The sequence below is a fragment of the Triticum aestivum genome, chromosome 3A (assembly GCF_018294505.1).
Source record: "Triticum aestivum cultivar Chinese Spring chromosome 3A, IWGSC CS RefSeq v2.1, whole genome shotgun sequence".
Lineage (NCBI taxonomy): Eukaryota > Viridiplantae > Streptophyta > Magnoliopsida > Poales > Poaceae > Triticum > Triticum aestivum.
The window spans coordinates 39,262,324-39,287,619 of NC_057800.1; the positions used below are offsets into that span (position 1 = coordinate 39,262,324).

The 25,296-nt window shown below is 42.2% G+C and overlaps 1 protein-coding gene across 1 annotated transcript; it reads right to left on the minus strand.

The window, feature by feature from the left end:
• Window positions 1–13,950: 13,950 nt before the first annotated feature.
• Window positions 13,951–20,353, minus strand: LOC123060086 (actin-related protein 5). Its single transcript, XM_044482644.1, has 12 exons — window positions 20,128–20,353; window positions 19,961–20,031; window positions 19,380–19,504; window positions 18,948–18,989; window positions 18,139–18,241; window positions 17,900–18,009; window positions 17,136–17,245; window positions 16,946–17,036; window positions 16,311–16,742; window positions 15,921–16,039; window positions 14,713–15,040; window positions 13,951–14,589 (listed from the first exon to the last, which is right to left on the minus strand). The coding sequence occupies exons 1-12, from the start codon at window positions 20,226–20,228 to the stop codon at window positions 14,092–14,094; spliced, it is 2,130 nt and encodes a 709-aa protein (XP_044338579.1). The 5' UTR covers window positions 20,229–20,353; the 3' UTR covers window positions 13,951–14,091.
• Window positions 20,354–25,296: the final 4,943 nt, after the last annotated feature.

Genomic DNA, 25,296 nt, shown 5'->3' on the forward strand with positions numbered 1-25,296 from the left:
GAGGGCCACAATAACAAACAATTGGTCAAAGTTTGTCAAGGCGGCAGGGATGAAAGAGTATCAGATATGTGTCTTCGTCTTCAAAATTTAAAGGAGGAAACCACTATCCATAAGCTTTAAATCACAAACTCATTGTATATAGAAAAAACATTCTATGCCATGTATATCTCATACAATTTACATCAGGTTCATATGAAGTGCCACCCATGAAGTTGATCGAAAGGCGGTTGAGTGGAGTTACTTATTAGTATATTGAATAGTTGTGGCTTCTTAGTTTTACGGTCTCTACTGCCACTGTGTCAGCTGGCTTCTCCTTTCTTATTATGTTCGTAGTCTTGGTACTTGCTCTCTCGTGTTGATGCTCTTAGTTTTGAACTTAATGTCAAGTGGTTAACTTTTATGGTCTCATGAACGCACTAATCTTGATATGGCCTTATAATCTCATGACCATGTTGAACTCGATGATGCCTTGCTTCTGGCACAAGTGTGAAGGAAATATGCTCTAGAGGCAATAATAAAGTTATTATTTATCTCCTTATATCATGATAAATGTTTATTATTCATGCTAGAATTGTATTAACCAGAAACATAATACATGTGTGAATACATAGACAAACAGTATGTCACTAGTATGCCTCTACTTGACTAGCTCGTTGAATCAAAGATGGTTAAGTTTCCTAGCCATAGACATGAGTTGTCATTTGATTAACATGATCACATCATTAGAGAATGATGTGATTGACTTGAACCATTCCGTTAGCATAGCACTTGATTGTTTAGTTTGTTGCTATTGCTTTCTTCATAACTTATACATGTTCCTATGACTATAAGATTATGCAACTCCCGTTTACCAGAGGAACACTTTGTGTGCTACCAAACGTCACAACGTAACTGGGTGATTATAAAGGTGCTCTACAGGTGTCTCCAAAGGTACTTGTTGGGTTGGCGTATTTTGAGATTAGGATTTGTCACTCCGATTGTCGGAGAGGTATCTCTGGGCCCACTCGGTAATGCACATCACTATAAGCCTTGCAAGCATTGCAACTAATGAGTTAGTTGCGAGATGATGTATTACGGAACGAGTAAAGAGACTTGCCGGTAACGAGATTGAACTAGGTATTGAGATGCCGACGATCGAATCTCGGGCAAGTAACATACCGATGACAAAGGGAACAACGTATGTTGTTATGCGGTTTGACCGATAAAAGATCTTCGTAGAATATGTAGGAGACAATATGGGCATCCAGGTTCCGCTATTGGTTATTGACCGGAGACGTGTCTCGGTCATGTCTACATAGTTCTCGAACCCGTAGGGTCCGCACGCTTAACGCTACGATGACAGTTATATTATGAGTTTATATGTTTTGATGTACCGAAGGAGTTCAGAGTCCCAGATGAGATCGGGGACATGACGAGGAGTCTCTAAATGGTCGAGACGTAAAGATCAATATATTGGACGACTATATTCGGACATCGGAAAGGTTCCGAGTGATTCGGGTATTTTCGGGGGTACCGGGGAGTTACGGGAATACGAGGAAGAAGTAATGGGCCTCATGGGCCAAGTGGTGGAAGAGAGGAGGCAGCCCGCGCGGCCCCCTAGCCCAATCCGATTTGGACTAGGGGGCCGGCCCCCCTTTCCTCCTTTTCCTCCTTCTCCTTCCTTCTCCTTCTCATCCTTCCTGTCCTACTCCTAGTAGGAGTAGGAAAGGGGAGTCCTACTCCTACTAGGAGGAGGACTCCTCCTCCTGGCGCGCCCATAGAGGGCCGGCCGGCCTCCCCCCTTGCTCCTTTATATACAGGGGCAGGGGGCACCTCTAGACACACAAGTTGATCTAGTTGATTGTCCCTTAGCCGTGTGCGGTGCCCCCCTCCACCATAGTCCACCTCGATAATACTGTAGCGGTGCTTAGGCGAAGCCCTGCATCGGTAGAACATCAACATCTTCACCACGCCGTCGTGCTGACGAAACTCTCCCTCAACACTCGGCTAGATCGGAGTTCGAGGGACGTCATCGGGCTGAACGTGTGCTGAACTCGGAGGTGCCGTGCGTTCGGTAATTGATCGGTCGGATCGTGAAGACGTACAACTACATCAACCACGTTGTGCTAATGCTTCCGCTTTCGGTCTACGAGGGTATGTGGACAACACTCTCCCCTCTCGTTGCTATGCATCACCATGAACTAGCGTGTGCGTAGGAAATTTTTTGAAATTACTACGTTCCCCAACAGTGGTATCAGAGCCTAAGTTTTATGCATTGATGGTGTGCATGAGTATAACACAAGTGAGTTGTGGGCGATATAAGTCATACTGCTTACCAGCATGTCATACTTTGGTTCGGCGGTATTGTTGGATGAAGCGGCCCGGACCAACATTACGCGTACGCTTACACGAGACTGGTTCTACCGACGTGCTTTGCACACAGGTGGCTGGCGGGTGTCAGTTTCTCCAACTTTAGTTGAACCAAGTGTGGCTACGCCCGGTCCTTGCGAAGGTTAAAACAGCACCAACTTGACAAACTATCATTGTGGTTTTGATGCGTAGGTAAGAACGGTTCTTGCTAAAGCCCGTAGCAACCACGTAAAACTTGCAACAACAAAGTAGAGGACGTCTAACTTGTTTTGGCAGGGCATGTTGTGATGTGATATGGTCAAGACATGATGCTAAATTTTATTGTATGAGATGGTCATGTTTTGTAACCGAGTTATCGGCAACTGGCATGAGCCATATGGTTGTCGCTTTATTGTATGCAATGCAATTACGCTGTAATGCTTTACTTTATTACTAAGCGGTAGCGGTAGTCGTGGAAGCATAAGATTGGCGAGACGACAACGATGCTACGATGGTGATCAAGGTGTCGCGCCGGTGACGATGGTGATCATGACGGTGCTTCGGAGATGGAGATCATAAGCACAAGATGATGATGGCCATATCATATCACTTATATTGATTGCATGTGATGTTTATCTTTTATGCATCTTATCTTGCTTTGATTGACGGTAGCATTATAAGATGATCTCTCACTAAATTTCAAGATAAAAGTGTTCTCCCTGAGTATGCACCGTTGCCAAAGTTCGTCGTGCCCAGACACCACGTGATGATCGGGTGTGATAAGCTCTACGTCCATCTACAACGGGTGCAAGCCAGTTTTGAATACGCAAAATACTCAGGTTAAACTTGACGAGCCTAGCATATGCAGATATGGCCTCGGAACACTGAGACCGAAAGGTCGAGCGTGAATCATATAGTAGATATGATCAACATATTGATGTTCACCATTGAAAGCTACTCCATTTCACGTGATGATCGGTTATGGTTTAGTTGATTTGGATCACGTGATCACTTAGAAGATTAGAGGGATGTCTTTCTAAGTGGGAGTTCTTAAGTAATATGATTAAATTGAACTTAAATTTATCATGAACTTAGTCCTGATAGTATTTTGCGAATCATGTTGTAGATCAATAGCTCGCGTTGTTGATTCCCCGTGTTTATTTTGATATGTTCCTAGAGAAAACTAAGTTGAAAGATGTTAGTAGCAATGATGCGGATTGGATCCGTGATCTGAGGTTTATCCCCATTGCTGCACAGAAGAATTATGTCCTTGATGCACCGCTAGGTAACAGACCTATTGCAGGAGCAGATGCAGACGTTATGAACGTTTGGCTAGCTCAATATGATGACTACTTGATAGTTTAGTGCACCATGCTTAAACGGCTTAGAATCGGGACTTCAAAGACGTTTTGAACGTCATGGACCATATGAGATGTTCCAGGAGTTGAAGTTAACATTTCAAGCAAATACCCGAGTTGAGAGATATGAAGTCTCCAACAAGTTCTATAACTAAAAGATGGAGGAGAATAGCTCAAGCAGTGAGCATGTGCTCAGATTGTCTGGGTACTACAATCGCTTGAATCAAGTGGGAGTTAATCTTCCAGATAAAATAGTGATTGACAGAATTCTCTAGTCACCATCACCAAGTTAGTAGAACTTTGTGATGAACTATAATATGCAAGGGATAACGAAAACGATTCCCAAGCTCTTTGTGATGCTGAAATCGACGAAGGTAGAAATCAAGAAAAGCATCAAGTGTTGATGGTAAACAAAACCACTAGTTTCAAGTAAAGGGACAAAGGGAAGAAAGGGAAACTTCAAGAAGAACGGTAAGCGAGTTGCTGCTCAAGTGAAAAACCCAAGTCTGAACCTAAGCCTGAAACTGAGTGATTCTACTGCAAAGAGACTGGTCACTGGAAGCGGAACTACCCCAAGTATTTGGCAGATAAGAAGGATGGCAAAGTGAACAAATGTATATTTGATATACAGATTATTGATGTGTATATTACTAGTGTTTGTAGCAACCCCTCGGTATTTGATACTGGTTCAGTTGCTAAGAATAGTAACTCGAAACGGGAGTTGCAGAATGAACAGAGACTAGTTAGGGTGAAGTGACGATGTGTATTGGAAATGGTTCCAAGATTGATATGATCATCATCGCACACTCCCTATACTTTCGGGATTAGTGTTAAACCTAAAATAAATGGTATTTAGTGTTTGCGTTGAGCATGAATATGATTGGATCATGTTTATTGCAATACGGTTATTCATGTAAGTTAGAGAATAATTGTTGTTCTGTTTACATGGATAAAACCTTCTATGGTCATACACCCAATGAAAATGGTTTGTTGGATCTCGATCGTGGTGATACACATTTTCATAATATTGAAGCCAAAAGATGCAAAGTTAATAATGATAGTGCAATTTATTTGTGGCACTGCCGTTTAGGTCATATTGGTGTAAAGCGCATGAAGAAAATCCATGCTGATGGACTTTTGGAATCATTTGATTATGAATCAGTTGATGCTTGTGAACCATGCCTCATGGGCAAGATGACTAAGACTCCGTTCTCCGGAACAATGGAGCGAGCAAAAGATTTGTTGGAAATCATACATACTAATGTATGTGGTCCAATGAATATTGAGGCTCGCGATAGGTATCATTATTTTCTGATCTTCACAGATGATTTGAGCAGATATGAGTATATCTACTTGATGAAACACAAGTCTGAAACATTTGAAAAGTTCAAATAATTTCAGAGTGAAGTGGAGAATCGTCGTAACAAAAATAAAAGTTTCTACGATATGACCGCAGAAATAAAATATTTGAGTTACGAGTTTGGCCTTCAGTTAAAACAATGTGAAATAGTTTCACTACTCACGCCACCTGGAACACCATAGTGTAATGGTGTGTCCGAACGTTGTAACCGTGCTTTGTTAGATATGGTGCGATCTATGACATTTCTTACTGATTTACCGCTATCGTTTTGAGGTTATGCATTAGAGACAGCTACATTCACGTTAAATAGGGCACCATCTAAATCCTTTGAGACGACACCGTATGAACTATGGCTTTGCAAGAAACCTAAGTTGTCGTTTCTTAAAGTTTGAGGTTGCAATGCTTATGTGAAAAAGTTTCAACCTGATAAGCTCAAACCCAAATCGGAGAAGTGCGTCTTCATGGGATACCCAAAAGAAATTGTTGGGTACACCTTCTATCACAGATCCGAAGGCAAGATATTCGTTGCTGAGAATGGATCCTTTCTAGAGAAGGAGTTTCTCTCGAAAGAAGTGAGTGGGAGGAAAGTAGAACTTGATGAGGTAACTGTACCTGCTCCCTTATTGGAAAGTAGTTCATCACAGAAATCTGTTCCTATGACTACTACATCAATTAGTGAGGAAGTTAATGATGATGATCATGTAACTTCATATCAAGTTACTATCGAACCTCGTAGGTAAACCAGAGTGAGATCCGCACCAGAGTGGTACGGTAATCCTGTTCTGGAGGTCATGTTACTTGACCATGACGAGCCTACGAACTATGAGGAAGCGATGATGAGCCCAGATTCCGCGAAATGGCTTGAGGCCATGAAATCTGAGATGAGATCCATGTATAAGAACAAAGTATGGACTTTGATTGACTTGCCCAAAGATCGGCGAGCCATTGAGATTAAATGGATCTTCAAGAGGAAGACGGACGCTGATAGTAGTGTTACTATCTACAAAGCTAGAATTGTCGCAAAAAGGTTTTCGACCAGTTCAAGGTGTTGACCACGATGAGAATTTCTCACTCGTATCTATGCTTAAGTCTGTCCGAATCATGTTAGCTATTGTCGCATTTTATGAAATCTGGCAAATGGATAAACAAAACTACATTCCTTAATAGGATTTATTAAAGAAGAGTTGTATATGATGCAAACAGAAGGTTTTGTCGATCCTAAAGGTACTAACAAAATATGCAAGCTCCAGCGATCCATCTATGGACTGGTGCAAGCATCTCGGAGTTGGAATATACGCTTTGATAAGTTGATCAAAGCATATAGTTTTATACAGACTTGCGGTGAAGCCTGTATTTACAAGAAAGTGAGTGGGAGCACTACAGCATTTCTGATAAGTATATGTATGACATATGATTGATCGGAGATGATGTAGAATTATTCTGCAAAGCATAAAGGAATGTTTGAAAGGAGTTTTTTCAAAGAAAGACCTCGGTGAAGCTGCTTACATATTGAGCATCAAGATCTATAGAGATAAATCAAGACGCTTGATAAGTTTTTCAATGAGTACATACCTTGACAAGATTTTGAAGTAGTTCAAAATGGAACAGTCAAAGAAGGAGTTCTTGCCTGTGTTACAAGGTGTGAAAACCCGACCACGGCAGAAGATAGAGAGAAAATGAAAGTCATTCCCTATGCCTCAGCCATAGGTTCTATAAAGTATGCCATGCTGTGTACCAGACCTATTGTATACCCTGCCCTGAGTTTGGCAAAGGAGTACAATAGTGATCTAGGAGTAGATCACTGGACATTGGTCAAAATTATCCGTAGTGGAATAAGGATATGTTTCTCGATTATGGAAGTGACAAAAGGTTCGATGTAAAAGGTTACGTCGATGCAAATTTTGACACTGATCCAGATGAATCTAAATCTCAAATTGGATACATATTGAAAGTGGGAGCAATTAGCTAGAGTAGCTCCGTGCAGAGCATTGTTGACATAGATATTTGCAAAATACTTACGGATCTGAATGTGGCAGACCCGTTGACTAAACTTCTCTCACAAGCAAAACATGATCACACCTTAGTACTTTTTTGGTATTAATCACATAGCGATGTGAACTAGATTATTGACTCTAGTAAACCCTTTGGGTGTTGGTCACATGACAATGTAAACTATGGGTGTTAATCACATGGTGATGTGAACTATTGATGTTAAATCACATGGCGATGTGAACTAGATTATTGACTCTAGTGCAAGTGGAAGACTGAAGGAAATATGCCCTAGAACAAATAATAAAGTTATTACTTATTTCCTTATATCATGATAAATGTTTATTATTCATGCTAGAATTGTATTAACCGGAAACATAATACATGTGTGAATACATAGACAAACAGTATGTCACTAGTATGCCTCTACTTGACTAGCTCGTTGAATTAAAGATGGTTAAGTTTCCTAGCCATAGACATGAGTTGTCATTTTATTAACGGGATCACATCATTAGAGAATGATGTGATTGACTTGACCCATTCCGTTAGCATAGCACTTGATCGTTTAGTTTGTTGCTATTGCTTTCTTCATAACTTATACATGTTCCTATGACTATGAGATTATGCAACTCCCGTTTACCAGAGGAACACTTTGTGTGCTACCAAACGTCACAACGTAACTGGGTGATTATAAAGGTGCTCTACAGGTGTCTCCAAAGGTACTTGTTGGGTTGGTGTATTTCGAGATTAGGATTTGTCACTCCGATTGTCGGAGAGGTATCTCTGGGCCCACTCGGTAATGCACATCACTATAAGCCTTGCAAGCATTGCAACTAATGAGTTAGTTGTGAGATGATGTATTACGGAACGAGTAAAGAGACTTGTCGGTAACGAGATTGAACTAGGTATTGAGATGCCGACGATCGAATCTCGGGCAAGTAACATACAGATGACAAAGTGAACAACGTATGTTGTTATGCGGTCTGACCGATAAAAGATCTTCGTAGAATATGTAGGAGCCAATATGAGCATCCAGGTTCCGCTATTGGTTATTGACCGGAGACGTGTCTCGGTCATGTCTACATAGTTCTCGAACCCGTAGGGTCCGCACGCTTAACGCTACGATGACAGTTATATTATGAGTTTATATGTTTTGATGTACCGAAGGAGTTCAGAGTCCCGGATGAGAGCGGGACATGACGAGGAGTCTCGAAATGGTCGAGACGTAAATATCGATATATTGGACGACTATATTCAGACATCGGAAAGGTTCCGAGTGATTCGGGGGTACCGGGGAGTTACGGGAATACGAGGAAGAAGTAATGGGCCACATGGGCCAAGTGGTGGAAGAGAGGAGGCAGGGCGCGCGGCCCCCCTATCCCAAACCGAATTGGACTAGGGGGCCGGCCCCCCTTTCCTCCTTTTCCTCCTTCTCCTTCCTTCTCCTTCTCCTCCTTCCTATCCTCCTCCTAGTAGGAGTAGGACTCCCCTCCTCCTAGTAGGAGTAGGAAAGGGGAGTCCTACTCCTACTAGGAGGAGGACTCCTCCTCCTGGCGCGCCCATAGAGGGTCAGCCGGCCTCCCCCCTTGCTCCTTTATATACAGGGGCAGGGGGGCACCTCTAGACACACAAGTTGATCAAGTTGATCGTCCCTTAGCCGTGTGCGGTGCCCCCCTCCACCATAGTCCACCTCGATAATACTGTAGCGGTGCTTAGGCGAAACCCTGCGTCGGTAGAACATCAACATCTTCATCATGCCATCGTGCTGACGAAACTCTCCCTCAACACTCGGCTGGATCGGAGTTCGAGGGACGTCATTGGGCTGGATGTGATTTTTATTATTTTTGTGTTCTTTGCACAGTCATGGTTCATGAATAGATTGGGAGTTTTTTTGAAAAAAATATCACCACAGATCTTTTATTTCTCTTCTTAAAAATAGAACCACAACCGAACCCACGTAGTCATATCATTTTGAAAAGAGGAAAATGAATATGTTTTCTTATTTTACTTCCACCAGAATACCTCTTTTTCCGTCCCAAACAACTGATTGTTCTACTGGAAAATAATGTAGTTGTGAAAAAACATCTAGAACAAAAGGTTCCTTCTTAAAAAGTTGACGTTGAGAACAAATTGCATTCATGAGAGTTGTTATTGTCGTTGTTCTTGCTACTGGTGGTGTGTTGTTGTTGTTGTTGTTGTTGTTGTTGTTGTTGTTGTTGTTGTTGTTGTTGTTGTTGTTGTTGTTAGAGTGAATTCTAGTTCTTTTGTATTTATTTATCCTTGTGACAACAACAACTATACTTGAGAAATATTTTCTTGAGCTACGTGATTTAAGAAGTATGAAGTGCATTTATTTGATTAGAGATACTGAAGTATGGTAGTTAAAAAGCGCTTGTTTTTCTGCTTGTTACATCTTTTTAACCAATTTAACATTGAACATGTATTCTAAATTTCTGACAAAGTCGTCCCACATGTGGTCCATTGTGACTCTTGAGTCATATGCTTCAAGGATGTCACATCTCAAGATATTCAAACATTATTAATAGAAATTCTTTTGGAAGTCCTAAATGGTACTAGTTCTCCTCAATTTAATTCCAATCAAGGTTACTCCAAAAAACTGTTCTAACAAAGTCGTCCCACATATGGTCCATTGTAACTCTTGAGTCATATGCTTCAAGGATGTCACATCTCAAGATATTTATCGGGGGGATGAACCCCAGACAGGCAACGGAATCCGGATCTTTTTCAAAAAACAATGGGGCCAGCATCTCCCCTCAATCCGGCCCGACCTTGGCCAAGTTGCTCGACTCGGCCAGGTCGCTCGATCCGGCCAAGCAGGCCGACCCGGCCAAGCTCCTCGACTCGTCCCCAACAACCAAGCTCAAGACTTCTCCAGCAAGCCAGCACCGCCCTTGGCGTATTCTCCAAACCCGGCCAAGGGTCAGCGGCCGTCCCATCCCAATCGTACGATGGGACGAGTCTCCGCCAGCTAATGATCAACGCCACAGTACTCCGTCCATGCCTCTGGTCAGCCAGACGAGGCAACAGTGCCCTCCACCTACCCGCTGACTGAAGGAAATATTCCCTAGAGGCAATAATAAAGTTATTATTTATTTCCTTATATCATGATAAATGTTTATTATTCATGCTAGAATTGTATTAACCGGAAACATAATACATGTGTGAATACATAGACAAACAGAGTGTCACTAGTATGACTCTACTTGACTAGCTCGTTGATCAAAGATGGTTAAGTTTCCTAGCCATTGACATGGGTTATCATTTGATTAACGGGATCACATCATTAGGAGAATGATGTGATTGACTTGACCCATTCTGTTAGCATAGCACTCGATCATGTTGCTATTGCTTTCTTCATGACTTATACATGTTCCTATGACTATGAGATTATGCAACTCCCATTTACCGGAGGAACACTTTGTGTGCTACCAAACGTCACAACGTAATTGGGTGATTATAAAGGTGCTCTACAGGTGTCTTCAAAGGTACTTGTTGGGTTGGTGTATTTCGAGATTAGGATTTGTCACTCCGATTGTCGGAGAGGTATCTCTAGGCCCTCTCGGTAATACACATCACTTAAGCCTTGCAAGCATTGCAACTAATGAGTTAGTTTGTGGGATGATGTATTACGGAACGAGTAAAGAGACTTGCCGGTAACGAGATTGAACTAGGTATTGAGATACCGACGATCGAATCTCGGGCAAGTAACATACCGATGACAAAGGGAACAACGTATGTTGTTATGCGGTCTGACCGATAAAGATCTTCGTAGAATATGTGGGAGCCAATATGAGCATCCAGGTTCCGCTATTGGTTATTGACTGGAGACGTGTCTCGGTCATGTCTACATAGTTCTTGAACCCGTAGGGTCCGCACGCTTAACGTTTCGATGACAGTTATATTATGAGTTTATATGTTTTGATGTACCGAAGGTTGTTCGGAGTCACGGATGTGATCACGGACATGACGAGGAGTCTCAAAATGGTCGACACATGAAGATTGATATATTGGAAGCCTATGTTTGGATGTCGGAAGTGTTCCGGGTGAAATCGGGATTTTACCGGAGTACCGGGAGGTTAATGGGCCATAGTGGGCCTTGGTGGAAGAGAGGAGAGGCAGCCATGGCAAGGGCTGCGCGCCCCTCCCCCCTAGTCCGAATAGGACAAGGAGAGGGGGGCGGCGCCCCCCCCTTCCTTCTTCTCCTCCACCTCTTTCCCCTCTCTCTCTCTCTCCTAATCCAACTAGGAAAAAGGGAGGGAGTCCTACTCCCGGTGGGAGTAGGACTCCTCCTGCGCGCCCCCTCTCCTGGCCGGCCGCACCCCCCCCCCCCCCGTTTCTCCTTTATATACGGGGGAAGGGGCACCCTAGAGACACAACAATTGATCGTTTGATCTTTTAGCCGTGTGCCGTGCCCCCTCCATCATAGTCCACCTTGATAATACTGTAGCGGTGCTTAGGCGAAGCCCTGCGTCGGTAGAACATCATCATCGTCACCACACCGTCGTGCTAACGAAACTCTTCCTCAACACTCGGCTGGATCGGAGTTCGAGGGACGTCATCGGGCTGAACGTGTGCTGGACTCGGAGGTGCTGTACGTTCGGTACTTGATCGGTCGGATCGTGAAGACGTACGACTACATCAACCGCGTTGTGCTAACGCTTCCGCTTTCGGTCTACGAGGGTACATGGACAACACTCTCCCCTCTCGTTGCTATGCATCACCATGATCTTGCGTGTGCGTAGGAATTTTTTTGAAATTACTACGTTCCCCAACACTGACTAGGGTCGGCATGGCTACAGTTCCCTACGCCTACCCACTGACTAGGCCGGGCGTGGCAACAGTGTCCCGGCGTGACCAATGACGTCCACAAGCGGCGACCTGACGGAGCGCCACTGTAGCCGACTCAACCCGGCCATGCTCTGACGATCGACAAGACGGCACACAGTGCCCCTAGGCGCATGGGGCCCGTGCCCGGAGAACCCGGCGAGCCCTGGCACCCGGCGGGTCCCAGCACCGGGTTCCTGGACACTGACAACCCGGCCCCATGGCTTTGTGATATTACCATTGTACCCCTGGGGGTGACCTATAAAACCCCCCAGGAGCCCCCTCGCATACGGGCAAAACCCACTTCATTCACACAATCGATCACACACAAAGCAACACCCGATGAGAGGGAGCAGCCTAAGCCTTGGCCAGACCCCCTTCTCCCTCCATACAGCTCTATGAGCAACTCTGTATTGTTACATATAAACCACACTCGGCAGGACTAGGGGTGTTATCTCTTCAGAGAGCCCCAAACCTGGGTATGTCTTGCGTCCCGCGCTCGCTCATGCCGACCTCGCCTCTGGAGCCCACCAGTGCCCTCGAGCCTCCTCCTCTCTTTAGCCATCACATGGCATCTGTCGTGTGCCCACCATGACAATATTCAAACACTATTAATAGAAATTCTTTTGGAAGTCCTAAATGGTACTAGTTCTCCTCAATTTAATTCCAATCAAGGTTACTCCAAAAAACTGTAAACTATAATGCAAGTTATTCTGCATTTTTCGTTTTTAAGTTGTTTTAGTTTCAATTTGTGAAATTAAATTGTGATTAAAGGTAATTCATATTTCTTAGTGGATCAATTTTAGCTTCACATGTCTAGTCATTTCTCATATGTAGAACATCTAAACCTATATTTATGTTATTATACAAAAAAGGTAAATTGCAGTTTTCAAAGTTTAGAGTAATAAATATATTAATAAAAAGAGTCTGGTGCTATTTGGAACGGTGGGGAGAGTACTAGAATTTAATTTAAATTGAGCTTTTGAAGGATTTTTAGAATGCATTAAGTTATTATGTTCAAGTTAAACTTCAAATTTTGTGTACCATTATTTATGAATATGCCTACAAGTATTTTACTTGGAGACAGTAGTAACATAGTAGTTGTTTTGAAATCCAAATTTTAATTGAATTAAGATTAAAGTAATTCAAAAATTGTAATGGGTTCGTTTTAACTTCACGTGTAGTCTTTTCTCATATGCAAAACCCCTTAAAATATATTTATGTCATACTTAGGAAAATTGATTTGTAGTTTTGCATATTAAAAATTAAAATTGTATGTAGGCATGATCAAATATTTTTCCAATTTAATGTATAATATATTTTCTTGAGATAGTAGAAAAGGACTAAAACTGAACTTAAATAGAGCTTTCGATGGATTTAAGAATACATTATGTTGAAACTGAACCTCATATTTAAAAATCAGGCGATAATATGTGCATCAATATTTAATAATATATGACTAGAAGTTACTGGGAGGACAGCAGCACAGTATATATCAACCATAACACGAGCATTACGTTGGTACAAAACCAAAAAGGAAAACACATCATTCAGGACTGGCTCCAAACCTTTATAAGTAGCACAACAATTAGAGTATGCATTTCTTTTGATAAAGTGCATGGACTAAGGATATCGATTAAGATACTGTCTAATAAACGAAAATGCCAAACGGAGACCGAGCTCCATAAAGGCCTTTATTTGAGAACTTCAAAATTCAAACTTTTCGGTTTCAAAAAATTCTGAAAATAAATACACATATACCTAGATACATAATGTACACGTGTGCAAATTTTCAGGTCGAAATACATTAAACCGTGAGCTACACAAAAAAGACAAATCTGGGGCTTTTAGCATATGTACTGTTCATCTTTAAAGTCAATGATTTTTTTTTGTGCAGCTCACAATTTAAGGTATTTCATCCTGAAATGTTTCACATACACTTTCATCCTTGCATACATGTGTATTTTTTCAGAATTTTTAAAACCAAAATTTTTGAATTTTGAATTTTTCAAAATAAAGGGCTCCATGGAGCTCGGTCTTCAAAATGCCCTACTCTCTAATAAACAATAATTATCAGTATCAATGTTTCTAAGCCGACTTAAAAGTATGCCATCTTCACAAGATGCAGGATCACAAGCAAAAATACTTCTGTTCACAAGCAAGACGCGTCAGTTTCCCTATACGTTAGCGGAGCACATCAAGAAAACGATGCTACAACGTGTAGACAATATTGTAGCGATGGAACAGGCTCTCGCCGTGCTCTCTGTAATCCGCCAAGGTGAAAGTCTGCTTCCCAAACTTGCTGGAAGCCGCAAAGGCGGCAGCACCCCGCCACGCGTCCAGGATGGGGTCGGCAGCTCTCACAAGCTTCAGCGGCGCGAGATAGGGCCGGAACTGCCGGATCCCGGATTCGAGCCGAGGGATCATCCCGGGGAACAGGGAGCTGCCACCTGTGACGAGGATGGACTGGCAGAGGCGCTCCTTGACAGACTCGTCCTCCAGTAGCCTCCTGAGGGAGATGCTGACCATCTCATCGATGCCAGCCTGGTCGACTCCTATCATGCCGGGCTGGAATAGTACTTCGGGGCAGCGGAACCGCTCGATCCCGATGGCGATTTTGAAATCGTCTGCGGTGAGAGGCCGGACTTTATGAGGGTCTGGAGCTGGTTCAACAGCGTCATGTTTGTTCACAAATGTAGGGTCCACCTCCTGCACGGGGAAGCGTCGTGTTATTATGATACAATTAGTTTTAGTGTTTTTTACTTCACCAAAGAAACGTAAATATGAGAAAATGGACATCATGAAGAGGAAAGCTAGAGAGTGGGACCTTACCTGGATTTTTGATGCGATTCGAGCAAGTTCTGATTCATCGTCATCTTTCCCATCATCATCTTCCTCATTCTCTTTGCTCATCTTTTTGTAGACCAACCAATCTTCATCTCTCATTCCAAAAGTGTCCTCGCCTTTCCCTCGGTCAAATGCAGCAGTGGTGAGCAGCCGCATTCTTTCTTTCTGGGCGGCATTTAGACGCTCGCCACGGCCTACGGCACCAGATGAATTATTGTTGCCGTTAACCTTTTGTCGCTTCCTCTGATCAACTTTCTCAGAAAGTTCTAAATATCGGGCACGGAGCTCATCAAAGTATAACTCTGGGTTCTCCCTGTGTAGTTAAGAGTGACAACATATTACAGAAGAAACAATAGAAAACCTCAAGCACAACTACAACAGCTTAGGGAGTACCCTATCCGTATCAACCAGGTTGTAGAACCTATCAGCCCATAACTTTGATCTCTAAGACAGGTTGCAGAAAAGTCATACCAATTTGGAGGAAGAGCATCTTTAACACAAGACACCACATATTGTCAAGTAAAACTGACAGTACATAGTGAATAGCAGCACCCACTTCCCAGATTCTGCCTTTCTAGTGATGTTCTCTTATAGAAACAAAGGCTTTAAGAAACTTCTAATGCATTAGGCGAATGCAGTTCTGAGCTCAGCGGTATGTGGTTGCTAGGGGGAGCTCTCCTAAAGAAAAATGACATGGTTCCACTCACCCCACCTGGGTTTGAGTCTCCCACCTAGTAGTTAGATGAAAAGTTAGGGGCTTTCTTCTCCCTTAGTCTTTTTTTAATGTGGTTACTAGTTTGCTATTATGATAAACACTAGCTTTTCCTTTAAAATTGGTAAAAAAATGTGTTACAAAATACAGAAATGTACTTTCCTCCTACAGTTTAAAATTTGATGAACATGGAACGTCTCGAAAGAACAAAAAAAAGAGTCAAATGGCTTTAAGGTAGTAACTATTTCATCAACAAGACACAATGGCATGTGACTTCATACAGGAGGACTTTACCATATACTCCTTCCATTCACAAATATAAGATGTTCTAACTTTTTTCTGACTCGGATGTATAGACACATTTTAGTGTGTTTGTTCACTCATTTCAGTCCGCATTTAGTCCATATTGGAATATCCAGAACATCTTGTATTTGTGAACAGAGGGAGTAATAAATTGCAGACTGAGAATGTTGCCACTTACGTGCGCCTCTCTTCTTCTTGTTTCTCCCTCAATGCTGCCTCCTCGGCACGCCTCTGCTTGGCGCGCAGCTTGCCCTCTGTCGTGGTTTTAAGTAGTATCTGTTTCTTCTTTTCCTTCAACTGGATAAGAGCAAAAATGGAACACAGACACAGAGCAATGTTAACCATGGGAGATTACGTTTATCCTAACATTAAGAAGGTGCAAGATGATCCCAAAAGCACATTAATGGAATCTCATTGTTGACTACTCCCTCCGTTCGGAATTACTTGTCTCGGAAATGGATGTATCTAGAACTAAAATACATCTAGATACATCCATTTTCGAGACAAGTAATTCCGAACGGAGGGAGTACATAACAAGTCACAGACGATAGCTTAACTAAACACATACCTGCTCTGGTGTCAACATGTCATCAGGGACAGATACAAGTGGGTACTTATCAGCTCCTGAAGCATCTGCGTTCTCCTCATTGCCATTGGACTCCCCCTTCGCTTTTCTTAGAGACTGTGTTGCTTTCAGAATATCAGACTTAATTTCCTGCTGGGAAAGGTATCCAGATCTACCCAGAATAGACGTTGTTTGCGATTCATCAGCTCCATCAAGGTGATCCATCAAATCCTCCAGGCCAGAGAGTTTTTCTTCCAGATCTGCTATCTTCTGAGACCTCTTTGCAGCAGCCATGTCTCGCAAACGTTGACCAGCCTTTTCCTTATAAGCCGCCTTCCTCGCTAGCTCTTCCTCAGATGGCGGTTCATCTCTGGGTGGGGGTACCCATGGTAGCTGCCAGTACCTAGTCTTCTCTTCAGCTTCTTCCTTGTTATTCTGCAAACTGAAGTGATCAATTCATGGTGTTGCAAGAATGCATATAATTGCTATAAACATACTTCTAGAAAGAAATTCTAAGAAAATGATAAGCAACTGGAGTAGAAAGAATGTCCTTTCTATACGAAAAACAGATCGGAAATAGGAATTTGATAATTCTAAAAATTGACAAGCGAACAAAGAAATAGATACAAATATCTTACTTTGAATATCTGCAACTCTGACATATAATCAGCAGCTATATAACAATGTTCCTTCTTCAGCTCTTCAGCCTTTTCCCATGTAAAGTTTGCCCTATGCAAATGTAAAATGATTACTGTTAGACATGCAAATGGTATGGATTAGGGAAAACAAATAATACAAAGTACTTCGGAAAAATGTGCTCATACATACACGTGATAGGGATATTTAAGAGAGAGGAGCTGCCTCAGGAAATCAGTAATGTGAGATCCACCAACATTTGTTCGGCAGCATGCCCCCAGCACAGGCTGCCCTTTTAAGAACTGAAAACAGATCCAACATGGCTTTTAGTCCATAGGTCAACAACTTAATTTGAAATATACAGATAGATAAACACAAGTGCTGAGACTTTTTCTTGAACATGGTCTGAAACAGTCAACAAGCCAAACTAATATACAGCACATTCCGTCCAAACGAAGAATTTGTTGTGCATTCATTTTGTTAGTATTTCAGGGGGGGGGGGGGGGGGGGGGTCAAGGAACAGAATCTCACTGTGATTAATGCATCAAAGTATGGTGTCTAACATGGAGGAGTATATAAGAAGATCCTCATGGAGAGAGTGCCAGAATAATATTGTTCACTCAAGCTCTCCACAGTAACCCAATAGGTGAAGGCATCTTTTTGACTGAAGTTGTGGAGCTGGGAGCAGAAAAAGGGGACAGAGCATGCCTGGACAGCAACACATAATCTACGGTAGCATCTGTTTCTTTTTATTCATTTTATTCAACATATGATCTACTATAAAATGTCCCTGTTTATCCAGTTAGAAACTTAAAATTCAAACACAGTCAATGGTATTTCCTCCTAAACAGATGTAATTGTACTCATTTCATGGTATCTGACAAAAGGAGACATATGAAATGACTTGTATGTTGCACACAGTTGGAGAAAGCCGTATCTTGAAGAAACAAACTTACTGGAACAACGTGGCATGTTCCAAATTCACACGAAATAGCCAACCCATCTTCTCCGCAGTTTCCAAGCTTCTGATTGTACTTGTAACTAAATACATCATCGATACCAAAAGCTGAAATGCAAATGGTAAGAGAAAACATTAGTACTTATGCTTCTATCGACTGTGCTACTGCACTACTATACTAACAGATGCAGTTCATAAGTCATAACAAAAGCACAGAAAGATCACAAAAGACATTACCAACGGATGGCACACCATATGTCTCGAAAAGAAGTTCAGACATTCGTGCTCGAGAAAAGGATGGATTGCACTCACACTCTGTCATAAGAATGGGATGGCCCACCTGATCGGTATTTAAACAAATAATAGTTAGATTTCAACAGTATACAAACAATTATTTGTTTATATGAAAACCCTGGGTTGTGAAATAATTGTTTATAGGAAAAAAAACAAAGTTGGTGAAGTTTAAAGATACATGTAAATATAAAAGTTACTCATCTTTCAAGTCAATAACTATCAGATTTAGAACTGCGAGACTAAATAAACTGATGTGTAGGCTCACTTTACAGATTCATTGCATGAGAACAGCAAGCTACTAGCTCCGGAATACCAACTCTTCCTGTGTTATTCCTTAGCACTGCTAAGGAAAAAAACTGGTGAAATGAGATAATCGTCCCTGCTTGTCATTTGCAGAAAATGGAGTTGCATAGTTCACTCTTTCTGTTCACCTTGCTTATGCTCGGAGGCTGAGACTAAAGATCTTTCCCAAAGCCCTTACGACGTTGTTTGACTTCCACTCACTAGAAAAATGTTTCCTAGTCCCTAGTCCCTAGTCCCCACTACATATACTACACTGGTAACTGGAATTGTAAATTGACATGTATAACCAACCCCTGGTTCCTCCTTTTCTTATTCAACAGGACTAACTACATAGAAGTTACTTATTTATCAGGTGCAAAGTAAAAGACGAGCCACCAAACCAAGGAAGAAAAGAAAATAAGACTAAAGGAAATTATTCAAGAGGCATGTGTTGACACAGGTAAATTTACCTCTGATGTGGCACCTAATCGGTCAAAAGCATAATCAAGAATCTGCAACATTCAAATAATACCAGATCAAAAAGGTTAAATTAGTACAGTTACTTGTCTGTTACAATAGTACATTTTGAAGTTCTTTATCAACTCAAAATCAAAAGGGGCACAAATCGAATTTTCCCTTAAGCATTGATTATGCATCTTTCTGATATTTTAACACTCGTATGAACTCTTTCCAATATGATCAGTATCAAGCATATAGTCAAGACCTAAGAGTTGCGCATCCCTAAAAATGCAAAAATTAAAAGTGCACTCTGGAGAAAGGATGACAGGCCACATTGACTGCTCAGTTTATCCATTTGAAGCCTAAAAACACATAATAAACCATTTGCTAATCTCGCTGACAAATAAAAAAAACAGGAAGATAATGTCGTAGGAGTGACCCACATATTCCATGTACTCAAACTGATAGACGACATCATCATCGAACGCTGAGCGAATTGATGTCCGTGTGCAGTCAAAGTACTTCATTAGAGCTGGATCAGTGTCTCCTACAACTGTCACAGTTTCACCTGTTGAATCGGAAACAAACTGCAATCAGTTAAAATATGAGAATTCGCTCCAATCCTCTTACAAGTCCATCAACTGACATTCAAGATAAAGTGATGCCCATTTTGTACATTCAGAAAACCATGAACATTGCAGCGCAGTCGCACAACTGCAAAAATATTTCTACAGACATCTGACTTGAAAAACGCTTTCAGAATCACTGACAGTAAGTAAACCAAAGTACCATTAAAAAAACACTAAACGTATATCATCAATCTAAAAGGATACGCCCAATTTCGGTGCATCACGACAAAACCAAGTCGCATGAACAGCACCCAATCACCAACGGAATGCCACGACGAACTTCTGAACCCGCGAGCGCCATTGCACAAACGAACCACAACGACGCAAAATCCAAACGCATTCGCATCAGGCAACCGCATAGGCCGAGATTTCTAAGCGTCCCGCGCGTCACGTACCTGAGCTGCGGTGGCGGGGCCTCTGCACGATGTTACGGAAGGAGACGCGCGGCTCCGCCTCGCCAGCCCACCTGCACGCAACGGAGCAAACCAAGGAGACGCGCGTTAGGGTTAGGGTTTCGGGGAGTTCCGGGGGCGGCGGCGGGAGGGGGAGAGGGGGCTCCTACCCGATGCGGAAGGTGGAGGCGCCGTTGTCGATGACGATGGGGGCGGAGTCCGGGAAGCGCGCGAAGTCGGTCTCCCGCGGCGCGCGGCAGAGCGACGACATCTCGCCGGGCGGCGGCGGGAGGGGTGTCGCCGGAGGCGGAGGGGGTTGGGGGTTTGGTAACTTGGGCTGCGTCGTCCTCTCCGCGAGCTCGCGCTGTGCTGTGGAAGCAGAGAGGCAAAAGGGTTATTCACGGAAAAACCCCTCTACTCTCACGTAATTATTCGTTCAGAACTTATGAGACGTTTTAACTAACGGTTTTGTAAATATCACGTGCCTGAAAATTTTTGTGGTGTCGGTCACTTTTGGCAAAGGGCAGTGCGAGGCTGAAGAGGACATGTCGAGCGCCGGCTACGGCGAGGCTGAGCCGTGTACGAGCGGGAGTCGGCGATAGCCGGCAGGAGCGAGTCCCAAACTTAACCAGGTGTGTCGGGAGGAGGGAGGGTCGCCGGAGCTATTCATCAGAGCGGGGCTTAGGGGGGTTGACGCGGCGGTGGGGGTTGAGGGGGAGGGGGTGATTAGGCCCGTGAGTGGTGGAGGCCTGCGGTTAGAGCTGGGTTAGATGGCGGTTGGTGAGGACTGCTGGATTGGATCTTGTGTAAAGGAAAATTGTGGGAGGAGGAAAACGACCTTGAGCTGTTGGATGCAGATATAACGGACATGATTGAATGTGGCCGATGTGAATCGGTTTTCCATGCACCTAAAGTATATGCACTCCCTTTAACTAAACAAATCATTCTTTTTCTTTCTTCTGAAAATGACAAATGCCGTATGTCAAAGTCAACCGACTCTTACAAGGTCATCTTTAAAGATATTAAAAATTACACAATATTCATTGAAAATTTAATGTCGTAAACAAAGCTCGATGCCGCATCTGGCCCTCTGAAATACCAACGAAGCTAGGGAAACGTATTTGACGAAACAAGAAGTAGTCGGTCGGAGCCACAAGGTGTGAGGGGACAATGATCTGGGAAACAGATCATCGTCCTGGAGAAAAAAATGATGAAGAGGCATGGACGACCACCCTATATCTAGCCAGACTAGTCCATGGAGACATATATTCACAAGATCCACGACCATGTCAAAAAAATGGTCGAATGTCGCCGGTTAGAGAAGGAGTCAGGGGACCAAGACACGAAGGGGCGCTATCCACTCAACCGAAATACACCTTCGAAGATCCCCAACATAACATGAAGACACGACCAGATCCACTACTCTAGAAGGGCGACAATGAGACGATCCTCCACCCTCCTCTATGCCACTGATGAGGGACCAGGAATCGAAGAAACCTTAGTCCTAATATGCACGACATCATCCTTGGGGAACAGAACTATAATCCTAAGAGGCCTAACTACAAATCAATAATGCAAATCCGGGTCTCTACCCCTCCCACCATCGAAGAGGAAGTGGAGGAGGAGGGACTGGCCTAACTGATGGAGAGTGGTGGCAGCTAGAGTTTGTGGACAGGGGTGTGAATTAAAATAGAACAATGATACGTCTCCAACGTATCTATAATTTTTGATTGCTCCATGCTATATTATCTACTGTTTTGGACTATATTGGGCTTTATTTTCCACTTTTATATTATTTTTGGGACTAACCTATTAACCGGAGGCCCAGCCCAGAATTGTTGTTTTTTGCCTATTTCAGTGTTTCGGATAAACAGGATATCAAACGAAGTCCAAACGAAATAAAATCTTCGGGAACGTGATTTTCTCACCAAACGTGATCCAGGAGACTTGGACCCTACTGCAAGGGATCAAAGAGGTGGTCACGAGGGTGGGGGGCGCCCCCTAGGGCGTGCCCCTGCCTCGTGGGCCCCTCGGTGCTCCACCGACGTACTCCTTCCTCCTATATATACACACGTACCCCCAAACGATCAGAACAGGAGCCAAAAACCTAATTCCACCGCCGCAACTTTCTGTATCCACGAGATCCCATCTTGGGCCTGTTATGGAGCTCCGCCGGAAGAGGGCCGTCATCACGGAGGGCTTCTACATCATCCTAGCCTCTCCGATGAAGTGTGAGTAGTTTACCTCAGACCTTCGGGTCCATAGTTAGTAGCTAGATGGCTTCTTCTCTCTCTTTGAATCTCAATACAAAGTTCTCCCCCTCTCTTGTGGAGATCTATTCGATGTAATCTTCTTTTTGCAGTGTGTTTGTTGAGACCGATGAATTGTGGGTTTATGATCAACTCTATCTATGAATAATATTTGAATCTTATCTGAATTCTTTTATGCATGATTGGTTATCTTTACAAGTCTCTTCGAATTATCTGTTTGGTTTGGCCAACTAGATTGGTAGTTCTTGCCATGGGAGAAGTGCTTAGCTTTGGGTTTGATCTTGCGGTGTCCTTACCCAGTGACAGAAGGGGCAGCAAGGCACGTATTGTATCGTTGCCATCGAGGATAACAAGATGGGTTTTATTTCATATTGCATGAATTTATCTCTCTACATCATGTCATCTTGCTTAAGGCGTTACTCTGTTTTTAACTTAATACTCTAGATGCATGCTGGATAGCGGTCGATGAGTGGAGTAATAGTAGTAGATGCAGAATCGTTTCGATCTACTTATCACGGACGTGATGCCTATATACATGATCATGCCTAGATATTCTCATAATTATGCACAATTCTATCAATTGCTCAACGGTAATTTGTTCACCCACCGTAGAATACTTATGCTTTTGAGAGAAGCCACTAGTGAAACCTATGGCCCCCGGGTCTATTCTCATCATATCAATCTCCATCACTTTTATATTGTTTTGCTATTTACTTTGCTTTTACTTTTTACTTTGCATCCTTATATCAAAAATACCAAAAATATTCTATCTATCAGATCTCACTCCCGTAAGTGACCGTGAAGGGTTTGACAACCCCTAATCGCGTTGGTTGCGAGTAGCTATCGCTTTGTGCAGGTACGAGGGACTTGAGCGTGGGCTCCTACTGGATTGATACCTTGGTTCTCAAAAACTGAGGGAAATACTTACGCTACTCTGCTGCATCATCCCTTCCTCTTCGGGGAAAACCAACGCAAGCTCAAGACGTAGCAAGAAGGATTTCTGGCGCCGTTGTCGGGGAGTCTACGCAAAAAGTCAACATACCAAGTACCCATCACAATCCCTATCTCTCGCATTACATTATTTGCCATTTGCCTCTCGTTTTTCTCTCCCCCCCCCCCAATTCACCCTTGCCGTTTATTCGCCCTCTCTCTCTATCCTCCCTCTTTTTTGCCTCTTTTTCCGCTTGCTTTTTGTTTGCTCGTGTGTTAGATTGCTTGTTTGTCGCAATGGCTCAAGGTACTACCAAATTGTGTGACTTCATCAATACCAATAATAATGATTTCCTTAGCACTGCGATTGCTCCTCTTACCGATGCTGAATCTTGTGAAATTAATACTGCTTTGTTGAATCTTGTTATGAAAGATTAATTCGCCGACCTTCCTAGCGAAGATGACGCTACTCATCTGAATAGCTTCGTTGATTTATGTGATATGCAAAAGAAAAAAGATGTCAATAATGATGTCCTTAAATTGAAGCTATTTCCTTTTTCACTTAGAGATCGTGCTAAAGCTTGGTTTTCATCTTTGCCTAAGAATAGTATTGATTCATGGAACAAGTGCAAAGATGCTTTTATCTCTAAGCATTTTCCTCCCGCTAAGATCATCTCTCTTAGAAACGATATAATGAACTTTAAAAAACTTGATCATGAACATGTTGCACAAGCTTGGGAGAGAATGAAATTAATGATACATAATTGCCCTACTCATGGTTTGAATTTGTGGATGATTATATAAAAAATTTATGCCGGATTGAATTTTGCTTCTAGAAATCTTTTAGATTCGGCGCGGGAGGCACTTTTATGGAAATCACTTTAGGAGATGCTACTAAACTCCTAGATAATATTATGGTTAATTATTCTCAATGGCATACTGAAAGAACTTCTAATAAAAAAGTGCATGCGATAGAAGAACTTAATGTGTTGAGTGGAAAGATGGATGAACTTATGAAATTATTTGCTACTAAGAGTGTTTCTTCTGATCCTAATGATATGCCTTTGTCTACTTTGATTGAGAATAACAATGAATCTATGGATGTGAATTTTGTTGGTAGGAATAATTTTGGTAACAACGCTTATAGAGGGAATTTTAATCCTAGGCCATATCCAAGTAATCCTTCTAATAATTATGAGAATTCCTACAACAACTCTTATGGAAATTATAATAAGATTCCCTCTGATTTAGAATCTAATATTAAAGAATTTATTTCTTTGCAAAAGAATTTTAATGCTATGATTGAAGAAAAATTGCTTAAGATTGATGATTTGGCTAGGAACGTTGATAGAATTGCTCTTGATGTTGATGCTTTGAAACTTAGATCTATTCCACCTAAGCATGATATTAATGAGTCTCTAAAAGCCATGAGAATTTCAATTGATGAGTGTAAAGAAAGAACCGCTAGGATGCGTGCTTCCAAAGATGCCTTTATTAAAGCGTGTTCTTCTAATTCCTATGAAAATCAAGATGAAGATCTAAAAGTTATTGATGTGTCTCCTATTAAATCTTTATTTTGCAATATGAATCTTGATGAAACTGAATATGATCTTCCTTTACCTAGAAGGCGTTCTAAAAATTCAGAGTGTTTAGATCTTAATGATGAAATTGATGAAAGTGGGGTGGAAAAAAATAAAAATCTAGATGTTGCTAAACCCACTATATCGGATTTCAAGGAATTTAATTATGAAAATTGTTCTTTGATTGATTGTATTTCCTTGTTGCAATCCGTGCATAATTATAGTCGAAATAAAGCCTTCACCGAACATATTGTTGATGCCTTGATGCAATCTTATGAAGAAAAACTTGAGTTGAAAGTTTCTATCCCTAGAAAACTCTATGATGAGTGGGAACCAACTATTAAAATTAAAATTAAAGATCATTAGTTTTATGCTTTGTGTGATTTGTGTGCTAGTGTCTCTACTATTCCCAAGACTTTGTGTGATTTACTAGATTTCCGTAATTTTGATGATTGCTCTCTAAACTTGCATCTTGCGGATTCCACTATTAAGAAACCTATGGGAAAAATTAATGATGTTCTTATTGTTGCAAATAGGAATTATGTGCCCGTAGATTTCA

Excerpts from the sequence above, each read along its gene's own strand:
- LOC123060086 (XM_044482644.1), bottom strand. The coding sequence starts at position 20,228 with ATGTCGTCGCTCTGCCGCGCGCCGCGGGAGACCGACTTCGCGCGCTTC. Across the intron at positions 20,032-20,127 it reads GCCTCCACCTTCCGCATCGG|GTGGGCTGGCGAGGCGGAGC; the intron begins GTAGGAGCCCCC and ends CGTTGCGTGCAG. Across the intron at positions 16,743-16,945 it reads CAGAGTTGCAGATATTCAAA|AATAACAAGGAAGAAGCTGA; the intron begins GTAAGATATTTG and ends TTCAGTTTGCAG.